This window comes from Pan paniscus, chromosome 2, assembly GCF_029289425.2.
Source record: "Pan paniscus chromosome 2, NHGRI_mPanPan1-v2.0_pri, whole genome shotgun sequence".
In the NCBI taxonomy this organism is placed as follows: domain Eukaryota; kingdom Metazoa; phylum Chordata; class Mammalia; order Primates; family Hominidae; genus Pan; species Pan paniscus.
Window position 1 is genome coordinate 62,456,825 of NC_085926.1, and position 13,848 is coordinate 62,470,672.

The 13,848-nt window shown below is 39.1% G+C and overlaps 1 protein-coding gene across 14 annotated transcripts in view; it reads right to left on the bottom strand.

Moving 5' to 3' along the window:
* CADPS (calcium dependent secretion activator) overlaps positions 1-13,848 on the bottom strand; it is a 475,048-nt gene that overhangs the window by 114,726 nt on the left and 346,474 nt on the right. For 5 of the 14 annotated variants that reach the window (XM_055110096.2, XM_055110097.2, XM_055110098.2 and 2 more), the window contains exons 14-18: positions 6,337-6,438; positions 4,770-4,833; positions 4,250-4,373; positions 1,844-1,912; positions 956-973 (exon numbers count right to left, since the gene is read on the bottom strand). In XM_055110096.2, the coding sequence (XP_054966071.1) occupies positions 956-973; positions 1,844-1,912; positions 4,250-4,373; positions 4,770-4,833; positions 6,337-6,438 (377 nt within the window). The remainder of the gene's footprint in view (positions 1-955; positions 974-1,843; positions 1,913-4,249; positions 4,374-4,769; positions 4,834-6,336; positions 6,439-13,848) is intronic. The other 9 variants (XM_034956809.3, XM_034956820.3, XM_055110094.2 and 6 more) reach the window with 3 other exon arrangements.

The window sequence follows — 13,848 nt, forward strand, 5'->3', positions numbered from 1 at the left end:
CCATGAGGCTAATAGCTGTTTCCCTCTTGTTTACATAGTCTCTGACTTTTAACACTGTACCTGCTACAGGGTAGGCTCCCACTAACCATTTGTCTAATAAATGAATGAATGAGTGAATAAATGATTGAATAAATATCTTCCCTACCAGAGAGAAAGGTTCATGTGTCTTGAACATAGGTTTATGAGTCTTCAAATACTTATTGTAGCCCTATGCTTGGAATGTGCTCAGGAAAGCTTTCTGAAATGTTTTGAAATGTGCTCAACTGTTAATTTGGATTAACTGATAGTTATTTTTGACAACCCTTTAGACTACAAAAATGATGATCCCTATTCTAATTTATTAAAGTTTTAAGTCAGACTTCTCCTCAAAATAAGATCAGAAGTTTTGGGACCAAACAAGAAGAAAATTTCCGAAGCCAGAACTTTCCAAGAGCTCTCCTCTAATACAACTTCCAGCAACAGCCCCTGTTCGGTCATCCTGTCCATGCTTCCTGCTTTATCATGCGATACATACAAGAACAACATGGATACAACTTCTCTCTGTCTTGGCTGATAAACATTCATCAAAGAACACAAACTTCTCAATAGTGCAGAAAACAGAAAAAAGAAATGAAAAACAAAGAGGAAGATTCATTTGGTTAAACAACTTTTTAAAAAATGCACATGAGGCCAAATCACTGGAATCCTATAACCAAGGATGAAATGAAGCTCTGCAGCAAACCAGAATTCTATTCCTTTAAAGCTTATGCCTTTTCAGAAATTCTGCTCTATAAAGGTCAACATCAAATGGGCATGAGATGTATTTAGACAGCACAAATTAACTCCTTAAGTATTATTGCAACTCCACATGGCTCTCTGGGAGTACATACCTTAAGGAGCTATTGAAAAACAAAAACAAAAACTGAATATAACTCAACAGTCCTGATAATTTATAATGCATATACAATTGGTTCACCTGCATCCTTTTGATTCTCTATTTGAAAGAGAGAGCACAACAAGGAGAGAAGAGAGAGAAACAAGAACACATATGCAGAATTAATGAGCAAGTGGACCAAAATGCCCCCCACTTATGTGTGATACATGATATTGGAAAGAAAAGGTTGCCCTTGGGTTCCCACCGCCCCAAAGTTTGGGGGCCAGCAAAAAAAGGCTCCTTCACAGAGGTGGAAAATGCTGCACAAATAGAAAATTAGTAAAATTAAGTTTAATGTGAAATCAAGCTATGAAACATACATGAACTCTCCAAGTGACAATTAAGTCATATGTTCTAGGCAAAGTTTAGAGGACAAGGACAAGTCAAAATCTCTAGAGGGAACAAGGAAAAGCTTCCCAGCTTGATAGAGAACAGACAGGAGGCATATAAGATCTAATTTTTACAGAGAATGGACCACCTGGTGTGGTCTCATACCCATAATAGTTTGGCATCTTAAACATGGAAAAGAAGGCATGATTTTGCCCCAAATATCCTTTATCTGACACCTAACGCATTGCTCCCCAGCCTAGCTGCTACCTTTTGATTGTGTACCAGTGACAAGCACTTTACAAATTAGGGTTACACACAAGCAAAGTAAAAATGCATTCAGGTCACAGACAGAGAATAACTGAAAAACTTACAGACAAATCTGAGTTTATCACAAACAAATGGCTTAATTGTCTAACCTGTTTTAGGCTGATAAAAAGTGACTGGACTTCTCACACTGGGTTTCACAGACAGAACCAACAGACAAGCCAATGCTAAAAAACTTGAAGCAAGGAGAGTGAGTTGGTTTGGATCTGGATTTTCTTGAAATAATGAAAACAGAAAGAGTGAAGACAGCATGGTGAGGAGGTGGTAGGTACTCACGAATGGTTAAATCCATCACTTGGGAGGCCAAGCAGAAGACAGGATGCTCATACATTTCTCTCTTTTTCCCTATAAAAGAGGATTTGGGCATGCAAGAGGCTTAGGTCAGAGGTAAAGAGGTTAAAGGTCATAGGTTAGAGGAAAATGTTACATTAGCTCAAAGGAAAATAGCCACAGAGTATTTTGGGATAAACACAGGATAAAAGAAAAAGGAGCTTCAAAATTGGAGATCTACTGGATTAACCATTCAGCATGCCGTGAGTCACGAGAGAGATTGTGACCATGATTTTACACGTCTCTTTAGAGCTGTTTGCAAGAATACAATGACCAAAACATCATGAGTAAAGGGAAACAAAATTTCATTGATTTAAGGCTCCAAGATACTAAGGATTTAAGACTTTAGTATCTAAGGCTCTTGAGGTATTTCTTCATAAACATAGTCTCCAGCAATATTACTACAACTTCTTTCCAGAATTCTCAGATAACAAAGCTGTTAATTCTCACAGAGGGGCTCAAATGTAAAAAATGAAAGATTTCTTCTCTGAGGGTAGGATCAGAGCCTTGTAAAAGAAAGTTGTCTGGTAGTAATATCTTTCAGGCTGCAATGTCTCAGCCTATGGTGGACTATGTTCATGAAAGAAAACCTGATACATGCAGCCAGAGGATGTTGGGTTGCCTGAATTAACAATCCCAGCATGCTTTGAAATTGGTGTCTCAGCCACTTTTGCAGAGGTCACATTAAAGTGGCTGAGCCAATCACGGACAAGGAAGGAGAGAAGCGGAAGAGAGCAGGTAGTGTGGAATGAGGTACTTCTCTGAAAAGAGAGTTGAAAAAAAAGAATTGGTTTCTTCAAAGAATCCCCAGACCTAAAAGTCACAGTGCAAAAGATAATTAACACAACCAAGAAGAATTGAGGCACAAAAGGAAATTACAGACCAGCTGATCTACTTTGGAAATGAATGCATTTTTACTTACAGGTCTTAAAGTTTGTTTTTGGATAGATTTATCTGAAAGAAGAGAGCAGATCTTACCAAAAGACTAGTAATAGCTAGACCAAGACCTATGAGGCAGCAGCCATGGCAACAGAACGTTTCTTGATCCCATCCCATCTCTGGCCTTGCCTAGAATTGTTAGGTACCTGGCTGACTTTACCAAATACAACCAATCATTACGTCCTGGGACAGTAAATGCTGGAACAATTATTTGCTAATATAGCCCTTTAACGACCTCTTGTTCCTCTATTTTTGTCACTCATTACCAAGTCAAGAGTTGATAAACATCCTTTTGGTGCCCAATTCTTAAGTGTTTCTCCCTGGATGCATAACAGTGAATTCATTACCACTGGTACACAATTTGCATTGTCAGACAGACAAAATTGAGAGAGGGAGGACACGTAATGTACAGAACACTGTGAATTTGACATAATCTTAACCTAAACAAGGATTTTGGCAGAGTAAGTGATGGGGTCTGAGTGATTGGTTAGTTTCTTTTCCCCCCAGTTGTCTTGAGGCAGACAATGCGCATTTGCTAGTTTTAGTCAGGTGTCATGTTTCACGTGTGAGAGAACATCAGATTCCAGAATGCGGACACATCGAGTTTTGCACACAGAACTTCCACATTTATACACTTACACCACTGGTCAAGTTGGGTGTGGCTTTCAAATCACCCTATAGCAGCCAACAGGGTAACAATGAAAAGTGATTAATACCTTCGTGAATGAATAGGTCCCAAAGAACCATATCTTCTCAAGTAGAGTTTACTCAAAGCACCTTTGGTGATTACTGGGTCATCAGTGACCACTTCCCTAAAACTTGAGAGGGCAGTGGTAACAAGCATCTAAGGTCTGGAGTAACAAGAATGAATGAGATCTAAAGCCAACTTGGAGCCATCACAGATGGCTCAGCACTAACCTGCCATCGAGCTTGAAGCACTACCAAAAGACAAGGTACTTTTGGGGGCAAGAAAGAGCAAAACCTTGATCTTGCTCTTTTCAGTTCTTGTATTGCTTCCAATGCTATCAGCAGCGGACAACAGACTGCTTTATTTTCCTCTGTTTAAAGAAGGGGGCAATTCTACAGAACTCCTTCATAGGAAAACATCAGCCACAGAGCCAATACTTAGGGCCAACACAGACTCTCAGAAGGAATTTAGTTATCTGATAACATCCTATTTTCAATATTGTTCCCTTACAAAGGGAACTGTAATTACAAAGCCCCTGTAATGTCTTTTAATTCGTTTACTTGGCCACGGCCAAGGAAACTTCGACATTTCAGGTGCTTCCAGGTTTCAGCTTAATATACTCAGATGGACCACTGTTTTCAGGTGCCCTTGAGAAAAGAGAAAGACTTCCCCAGGGAGGCATATCAAAATTTAAATTCAAAACTGGGGGCAGAAGGGAGCCTTACCTTCGATTTTGGCATACTCTGAGAGCCGAGAATAGTTGACTAACGCAGCCTGTTCCAGACATTTACGGATAACTGTTTTTACCTCCTCTTGTGGCACTGGGGTAACAATATCTTTCATCAAAACCTTCAAGTAGGAAAAGAGGGATTTTTAAGAAGGTTCAAGCAAATGTGTCACTCATCCATACTTCTTAGAAGCGTGAAAGTTTAAAATCAGTTCTTTGTGACTTAATAAGATTGAGAGCCATGCTTAAAGAGAAAGCACCAGAAGTGCAAAGCATTGGCAAAGGCCGTCCATGAGTCAGGGAAGGGCTAGGAACATATCTTCTGTATATCCTATTTGGGAGTTTGAAGATAAAATATCAAGAGTTTTGGCAGTTTCCTCGCTTCTATTCTGATATTTGATGAATGGTAAACAAATCCTATAAAAATTACAACTAGGTCATTCAACCAAAACATTTCATTACAATTATGCTTATGTCTTTTTATATATATGTGATCTATCTTTTACTTTCATTCTTACCCTTTCCAAGAGTGAGAGAGTAGCTTTCAAAGCACCTTCAGGTCGACCAAATGGAAAGCAATACCTAAAAAAGACAAAATTCTTCAGGTTGCCTAAATTATTACATTTTAGCATGAAATATGCTGCAATTTGATTCCTATAGCAACTCTCTCTGAGGAATGGAAAATGCTTTTTATTTTGTCACGTTGTGTTATGTTAATCTGAATTCACACCATATATGTGTGTATATAATGTATATATGTGTATGTGTGAATAATGACTAAAGAGGGACTCTGCAAATGTCTGCAGCAGAAAAGAATATTCAGAGTGGTGACATAAGGCTCTGTTTAGATTTCTATTGTGAAGGAGAACTATTTGTTAGCTCAAATGTGACCTTATATGTTATTATCGAGACTGGCGTTAAAAAAGTATTAGTTGGAACAGGCTGAAATTCAAATACACTTACTTAAGTCCCCAAAAGATCAATATATGGAATAGAAAAGTGGACTTAGAGCAAATTCATGATTCTGCTAGCTATCCTTCCCTGCTTGCGGTTTCCTATTGTTATGGACCATCTGCTACTGGTAATGCATTTTACATATAGTGTATGATCAATAAAGATTTATCCAGGAGGATTTTGATGGCACAGAAAAAAACTATGTCAGGTACCACTACAAGTTCCAGTGACTGGTTTCAGGTTGTCACTGGCCCTTCAGAACACTGTGCATGGGACAGAGAGACTAGCATGGCTGCTTAAACCTGGACTATCTTATGTAAGCATCCCACTTCTTCCACTTGCCAGCTGGATTGCCTTGGGCAAGTTCCTTAACCTCTCTCAGCCTCACTTTGTTCCTGGTTTAAATGGGGATTATGATAACTACCTTACAAAGTTGTTATGCCACGAGTTAATACTTCTCCAGCCTCCAGTTCTATATCTGGTATATAGGAAGTATTTAATAAATAGGAACCATTAGAAATGCTATTATTATTTTTCAGTTACTATTTCAGGATCTCTGGTCCAGAACCACCAGGACAGCACTAAAAACACCTAATGTGCTCCAAGGGAGAAGTGGGCTATGTGATGTAAGGCTCAAGCACAGAATCTGCTGGCTCTCTTGAGTATGCAGGGGAGATTCAATCCACCCAGGCTGATGCAAGGTTCATTCTTTCCCTGTGTTGCCAGCCAGTGCTGTTTCTGCGGTAGTGGAAAAAGTGGAGACTCTCCTAGGAGTATCACTGCCTTCCTTCCTTGTTCACCATGTTCTGATTCACAAGATTTTTTATTTATTCATTTTTACTTAGGAACCTTGAAGAAGCTTCAAATTCAACTTTTTATAATAGATTGTTGACCAGGGTCAGCTCAAACATGGAAGAATTTGTTCTTTAAGTGGAAATAACATGAACTTAAGAATGCAAAGTTTTCTGGTTATTGCAGAACCATATCTGATTGATTTGCTTGTTCTACTCAGTTATTTCTAAATATGCAATGTATCCTCTGGTAGACTTACAGTTTTGGAAAATTAAGTCCTTTAGTTTTCCCTTCCCACTCTCATCTCCTAATTAAAGCTCTCCAGCCCCAGATCCTTACCTAAAATGTGTAATCTGATTTTCTAGCAGAACTCGGAGCCTCTCTTTGATTTCTTCAAAACGTTCCTTTTCTTCAACAGTCACAGTTCCGATTCCATCAGGCCTGAAAGAAGACATGTCATGAAATGACGGGAACCTCATATGCTGACACCATCAAATCAAATCTCTAGCAGGAGGAAACTGTCCATTTTAGAAGAAACAACTACAATGATCGATGTGAGCTCAGGAGAAGCCCAGCTATTCAGGGCTAGCTTCCAAAGGCGATGGGTTGTGTTTGGGTTATCATTTTGGAAACATGTGCAGAGCTGTAGCTCTTTTCTTGTGAAATGGTAAAATGTACAAACCGGTGGCTTGAAGGTTAAGTCCAGCCCCTGAACTTGTTCTGTTTGGCTCACAGCGTCTTAAGAAATTTGAACCAGTTGCCAACATTTTTTTAAATCAGGGAAGTTTGAGAATACAATTCTGATTTCTGTTTTCTTGAAAATTTGGAACAGTTAGCATTATTAATTGGTGGCTAACAGCTTCCTCCTTACCTGGGACAGGCACTCACCTGGTTCACATTGCTAAATTGTATTACCTATCTCTCTTGTAGGCACTTGGGTTTGGGGTCCCTGAATTATGCACAAAAATTCCTATGAAAATCAGGTGACTTGTAAGTGTTTGTCTTTCCCGGTGTCAGACGTCTTAAATGGCTCAATTTCTTGCCTATAACTACCGATGTTCAGATTTATTTAAGTGCTCATGTATTCATTGAAGAACAAACCACATGTTTTCCAATTTTAGCAAACTGTTACTCATTGTAATAAAAAGGACTCCAGCTTAAATAAATGATTTCAGTTTGATCATCATATTCTCATGGTTCTGTGTCATCTTTAGGTGCATACTTATATACTCTATTTGTTACGGACCATTCAAGTTGAAAATACAAAGGGAGGATACATATTTATAGCCCAAATTTATCTGTTCCAAACTAAATGCAGGATAATCTGACCCATTCAAAGCCTTCAGCTTCCCAGATCTCATAGTGACTTGTTTTGACTACTTGCTGAGCCAGTTTGCAGATTGGTGTGTCACCATAAAACTTCTATTGGAACATTCTTCAGTTTGCAAATGCAAGTCATCTTGAGACCAAACAAATGGTCTTATTTATAGGCCTTCTCAAGGATCCAGCATAAGTTGGGAAAATCCTTTATACTAGACCAGTCTGACTGCACAAAAGACTTGGCAAATGACAGCAATGTACCTCCTGTTACGGGTTAATCAGTCAGCTTTCCTTCTTTTTTGATAATAAAAATGCCCTATTTGAAATATGCGAAAATTTCCTCTTCCCCACTTTATAAAAAATACCCCCAAACAGTAAAATCCTGTTCAGTCCATTTCTTCATACTCTTCCAAAGAAAGGCAAAATGATAAACAACAGGTAGGTTGTCTTCAAATTCTCTGTTAAATCTCAAATGTTAATTTACAAAGTTTATTAAAAATTTTTTTAAGAGACGGGGTCTTGTTCTGTTGTCCAGGCTGGGGTGCAGCAGTGTGATCATAGCTCACTGCGGCCTTGAACTCCTGGCCTCAAGTGATTCTTCTGCCTCAGCCTCTTGAGTAGCTGGGATTATGGGTGCAAGCTACCATGCTTAACAAAAACAATTTTTTTTTTTTTTTTTTACATGAAACGTCCGTGAATCTACAGTTAGATAACAGGATGAATTTACTGGCCTCCACAAAACACGTGATGCTTTTGTTTGTAACTTTTCGTGTATATGCTACAACCTACAACTTCCTTAAGCTGTGGTTTTTAAATTTCTTTAAACAACCTTCAGCTTGTTAATGAACTGAACACACATTTGTTTATGTAATCAGCATGTGCATGCACACACTCAACTGGGGGAAAAATGGAGCAATTTAAAGCATTTTGTTTTTTAGTGGAGAATTAACCCAGAGAAAAATGCTGTTAAATATAATTTTACAGTTCAGAAAAGGTTTACAGATCACAGCAAAAAGTATGGAGACTATTTAACATGAAGAGCCAGGATATTTGTGGTCATTATTAGGAGATAAATATCTCTGTGAATAAAACCATTCATTCATTACCCTACAAGCCTTCTAAGGCAATTAGGCAATTAGAAGGCAGCTTTCTGCTTTGTGTCTGAGATGATAAAAACTGAACATTTAGTGTATGCTTGGCCTTCTCAGTTAATTCTCACTATAAAAGATATTATTACAAACCTAACAATGGATTATGTTTTTTCCTTTTGTTCTGATGATTCCCATTTGTAATTATTAAAAGTATCAGATAGCAGCTTCTGCTTCGCTGATAACCTCTCCTCGGACTACTTTCTGAACACTATTAATCTCACTATTCCAATAAAAGTAAACAACTGAAAAGTAGTGTTGTCTCTTAAATTTGCTTCTTGATCACCTATGTCAGCGCGACAACTTTTATTTTAAATAAAACAAACTAACTTTACTAAGTCTGTAAGGTACAAGTACAGAGTTCACCAATAAAAACAGGTGATAAAACAATTTGATGTCGAATGATTTTGACATAAAATGTAAATTTGTAACTGCCAGAATTGCTCTGAAATGGTATTGGTAACAGGAGATGCTGCTTTACAAAGTGAGGAAAAGACATGCAGGAATAACAACTTGTCAAAGATCATAGGTTGTAACCAGGTCAGTTAAAAAGCAAAAGGATCCCTTTTTTGTTTGATTTCACTGCATTGTTTTCGAAAATTCTGTCAAACATCAATTTCTTGTTCATCGACCCCTATAATTTGGCAATGTTAGCTATACAGGTTTAGATAGATCTCTATAGAACTATTAACTGAAAAATTCAGGTTACACGCTTTGGAGAGCACTGTTTTTCCACAGAAGCAACAGCATACTTTTTCTAGAGCAGTGGTTCTCAAACTTGAATGAGCCTCAGCATCACCTGGTGACAACCTGGATTGGTTGGTCCCCTAAAGTTGCTGATTCAGTAGAGCTGGGGGGTAGGGGTTGAGAACTTGCATTTCTAACAAGTTTACTGGTGCTGCTAGTGCTGCTGGTTCGAGGACCACACTCTAAGTACCACTGTTCTAGGGAAAAAAAATATTAGGTGGGTGGTTCTTCCAGTGGCAGAGAGGGTATATTTGATTCAGGGTTCCTGATTTCTCTTAGCTTGGAGTGGATTTGGAACCCAAGATATTCTGCAAGAGATACATGGTATTATTTAACTATGAATCCCTTCCAAAAGTGGCATTTGTATTGTTTACAAGGTGCCATTCCAAGTAGTGCTGGTTGCAAAATAAATAGTAGAGCTATATTGGTATCTTTCAGACGCCATGCTTTTGTTTTGTCTTTCTGAAAATATTTGGGGGTGATTCTACAACTGTCTTAAAACTAGCTCTGCATCTTGTTCCTTTCTCAATGCTAAATCACTAAAGGAGACACAAAGAGTGAGAGAAGAGGAGGGGTGAAGCTGGATTTTAAACTGCTAGCTAGAAAATTCCAGGCTGAGATGTGTCTACACAGAACACCTGTCTAGAAGCCTGACTCTCTCATGCTCTCGTGTCCTGACTGTGAATATTCTGGTCTTCTTGCTTTCAGGCTTTTTAGCATCCATTGCCAATTTCTAACCCCTGGATTTGGAGGAGTGGCCTCAGCCACATTCTGGCCACTCTTGTGTGAGGGTAAATCGAGGTGCCTATTCCCCTACTATTAAAGCTGAAGGGCTTCCTAGAGGCCAGCCCCTCCCTTTCACAGCCACTCCATATCTAAGCTGGACTATGACCTCAGTTCAGCTACCAGGACACCCTCCTCTGGAATCTTTACGTTGAATAAATGATACAAGGCTAGAATAAACAGATGGAATTTGCTTGTTCCAGCAGCTGTGCCTTGACCAGACTGTCCTTACAGGTCAGTAGTTTTTGATCTTGTCTGTTTCTTAGAATTGTGAAAGGTCGCATCCTCAAAGCTCTATCTATCTATCTATCTATCTAACTATTGAGACAGGGTCTCATTCAGCCCAAGGTGGAGTGCAGTGGCACAATTTCTGTTCACTGCAGCATTGACATCTCAAGCTCAAGCGATCCTCCTACTGCAGCCTCCTGAGAGGCTGGGACTGCAGAAGCATGCCACCATATCTGCTAATTTTGTTTTAATTTTCTTCAGACACAAGGTCTCATTATGTTGCCCAGGCTGGTCTCTAACTCCTGGGCTCAAGGGATCCTCCCACCTCAGCCTTGCAAAATGCTGGCATTACAGGCACGAGCCACTGGACCCAGCCTGACACTGGCATTTTTAAGGTTTCCCGTGTTACTCTAACATACAGTAAGAACCACTGTGTCAGTCCTGCTTTCTACTCTTCCATAGCTGACTTGATTCCAGCATTCCCTTCCCTGTCTTTGAGGCCCCCAGCATCATCCTAATAAACTCTCCTTTGCTTAGATTACCCAGAGTTAGTTTTTGTTACTTATATTGAACTCGATATAAGTTCATAAAGCGCATATCTCTTCCTTCACAACGTTCCAAATTTTAATAGACGATGTCTTTGAACTTAGCTTTAGAAACACATACACACATGAGCACATACACATGCAAACATAGCCCCTGGTCTCTGGTTCCACCTAACTGCACACTGGCTAACAACTCACTTCTTTTATATCATGATCCTGCAAACTTGAGACAATATGCAGGTCAAGCGCAGTCATTTTTGGAGCCGTGCTGAAGCCTGGAAGCTCTCCCACCTGCGGGCCATCACTGGAGCCAGAAATGAGTCTCTCCAGCCACAGCAGACTATATCGCATCTGACACGGCGGGCATCTCCGGAATCCACCTTTCAAGTTTTCGGCAAACCATTTTCTCACTGTCCTTCACAAAGCTGACATTTTCGGCAGCATGATAGGAAAGATGTCATGTCGGCTGCTCTTCAAGTTCTTGTCACAGTGGTTAGCACCAGTTCTGTCATCTTCACTCTCCTCACAGTCTCCCATCTTGAGCCATGTCACAAATAATAATACATCTAGAGTTGCATTTTTCTTTTTTTTTTGTCAAATTGAAACTACCATAACCCAGCTGCCCAACCTTTGAGTGACTAGTTATGCAAATTGTTCTCTTTTTCCCAAATGCTTCTGACCTGGAGTTTATTAACTAATATCTATTATAGGATTAATATAATTAAGTATTGAGTTTTTAATGTGAAACATTTTAATATTTGAAATTAAGTGTGAACAGTGTAGTCAAAGAATTCAAGATTCAATGTGTTTTGTGAAATGATTTTACCTCTTTAGTGTTGTTAAATTGTCACTACACACCCAGGTGAGCACACAGACTTTTAGCAGTTCATTATCTTTCTAGAATGGTTCTCCATATTATGTTAAAAGCTGGGCCACAAAAACCTTCTTTTGAAAGGTAAGATGTCTCTTCAAGAGGGTCAGAATGCTAAATTAATTCAAAGCTTACAATGATCTATATGTTCTGATATTGCATCTATTTGGTGATTAAGGGCAGAATCCAGGTGTAAAAAGAAATGTATGAATTCCACAGAAGAGGAAACAGTGTCTGGTCCACTGCTCCGCATACAACCAGCTTTCAGGCTCCAGTCACTACCAACAAGGGGTAAAACTCCAGCTGAAGAGGGAATATACTTTCATCTCCAAATGCAAATGTCCACATATGCTGGTGCAGGCACCGTAAACATGATATATTCTCTCTCTCCAAATGGATGCATGCCTGCAGACCGCATTATGGATCCATGAAAATGTCCTTAAACAAGCATGATAACTGAATCCTACTTGCTACGAAATTGTTCCAGCCCAGAAACACGAGAGCTTAAAGGGCCAGAGAGGGACAGAATATCTTAGTAGATGTTCTTTGCAGTGCTCCCTAAATAGGACATTTAGACCAAACATCCTCTCTTAACCACTGACTTAAAAAGAAAAAGAGTTCTCCCAGAAACTAACTCTTTATTACTTCTAGTCTTAGAATGATACCTTTGAATTTAATCCTTGCATGGAAAGTGTTCCTTTGTCTCTCTCAAGTGATTAATAACCACAAATTCAAGATAGCACCAAAGCATTATCTTCTCAAAAGGAGATATCCCTGCTTGCTCATCTATATGGTTTGTACAATCCTATGTTAATTATAAATTATAATTAGGGCCCTCACATCTCATAGTTACTGCTTCATTATGAAAGCCAGCCTCACCCCTTCCTCTCCTTTCCTTCCAGCCCATGCCCTTTTCTAATTATGCCCTGATGCCCTGGGGCTCAGACACGCTGCTAAAACAAATATATCAAAGTGTTTGTATCACAAAGAATAAGATAGGAAGCAACAATAAGCAGTTTCTACAATATTACAAGTGTGCATTGTAGCTTCTTGGGGCTAATAATTAATCTCCAAACAAGGCTTGGAAGGGGCAAAAATACACCAGTGAGGACTGTCTTGACTTATTTACAGTTCTCCTAAATATGTGGTTATAACCTAACAGTATCAGAAGGTGTCATTAACTCTATTAAAGGATGAAAGTCGTGCAGAAGTCTCTCTCTACTGAACAGTCACAAAGAATATGGATGCTATGGGCACAAGGACATTAGTCAAAGTGGCTCAGGCTCAGTCCAGGTACTGAATGAAGCAAGAACACATCAGATGATTAGAGAAATTGTATAAAATGCAGGAAAGCATGCATTTTACCCCCAAGAGGACCAATTTTAAAAATTGGCACTGCATAGATTTTTCCCTTTGAGGAATAAGAGATGTGTTTCTTTATTTCTAGACAAATATAGACAACTAATCTTTAGATTCCTTTCTGAAGACACCATATACAAAATTCTGAGTGGTCAGACCAGTAGTATGTGTGGCTTTTTGATATCACATCCACTCTAAAAGGAGTGTAACATCTGAAAATATGTTTTTGTACCAGTTAATTCAATGACTATGGGATAAAGACACATTGTTGGAATTTTAAGAGGAAAAACACATTATCTGATGGTTTGCTATGGGCCAGAAAGATTGCACCAATGGAATAGGTAATTTAGCATATTTCACAAGATTTCATGTCTCGATGGGAAAATCTGCTGTTCTCATGGGGAAAGTCAGAAAGAGAGTCACGTGGGTTAAAAGGAAACAAGTTCCAAAGTGAATTTCTCCTTGGACATCTGGGATGCCTACTGATACTTAAAATTTGTTTGAAAATTTTTCCCACTTTCTCTTCCAAGTACTTCCTATTAAGTAAAGCTGGCTCCTTAGAATTTAGAGAGCATGACTCAGCCATGTGCACGGCCTGTACTTGCTCAGAATTGGAAGGCCAGCCAGCAACATGCTCATGTTCACAAGTGCAATAATCTTTGTGTTCAGTGTGTAACATGAGACCAAGAATGTGGAGGTGTTTTTTATACCGCATCAGTGCCTGCCTGCTATATAAAGTGCTACATGCAGAGGTTAGTAAAACACAGCTATCCCCACTACACAGTTTTTGCTCTTTATCTTTGTGGGAAAAAGGGTTGAGAAGCACCAGACATAATGTCATTATGTGTGT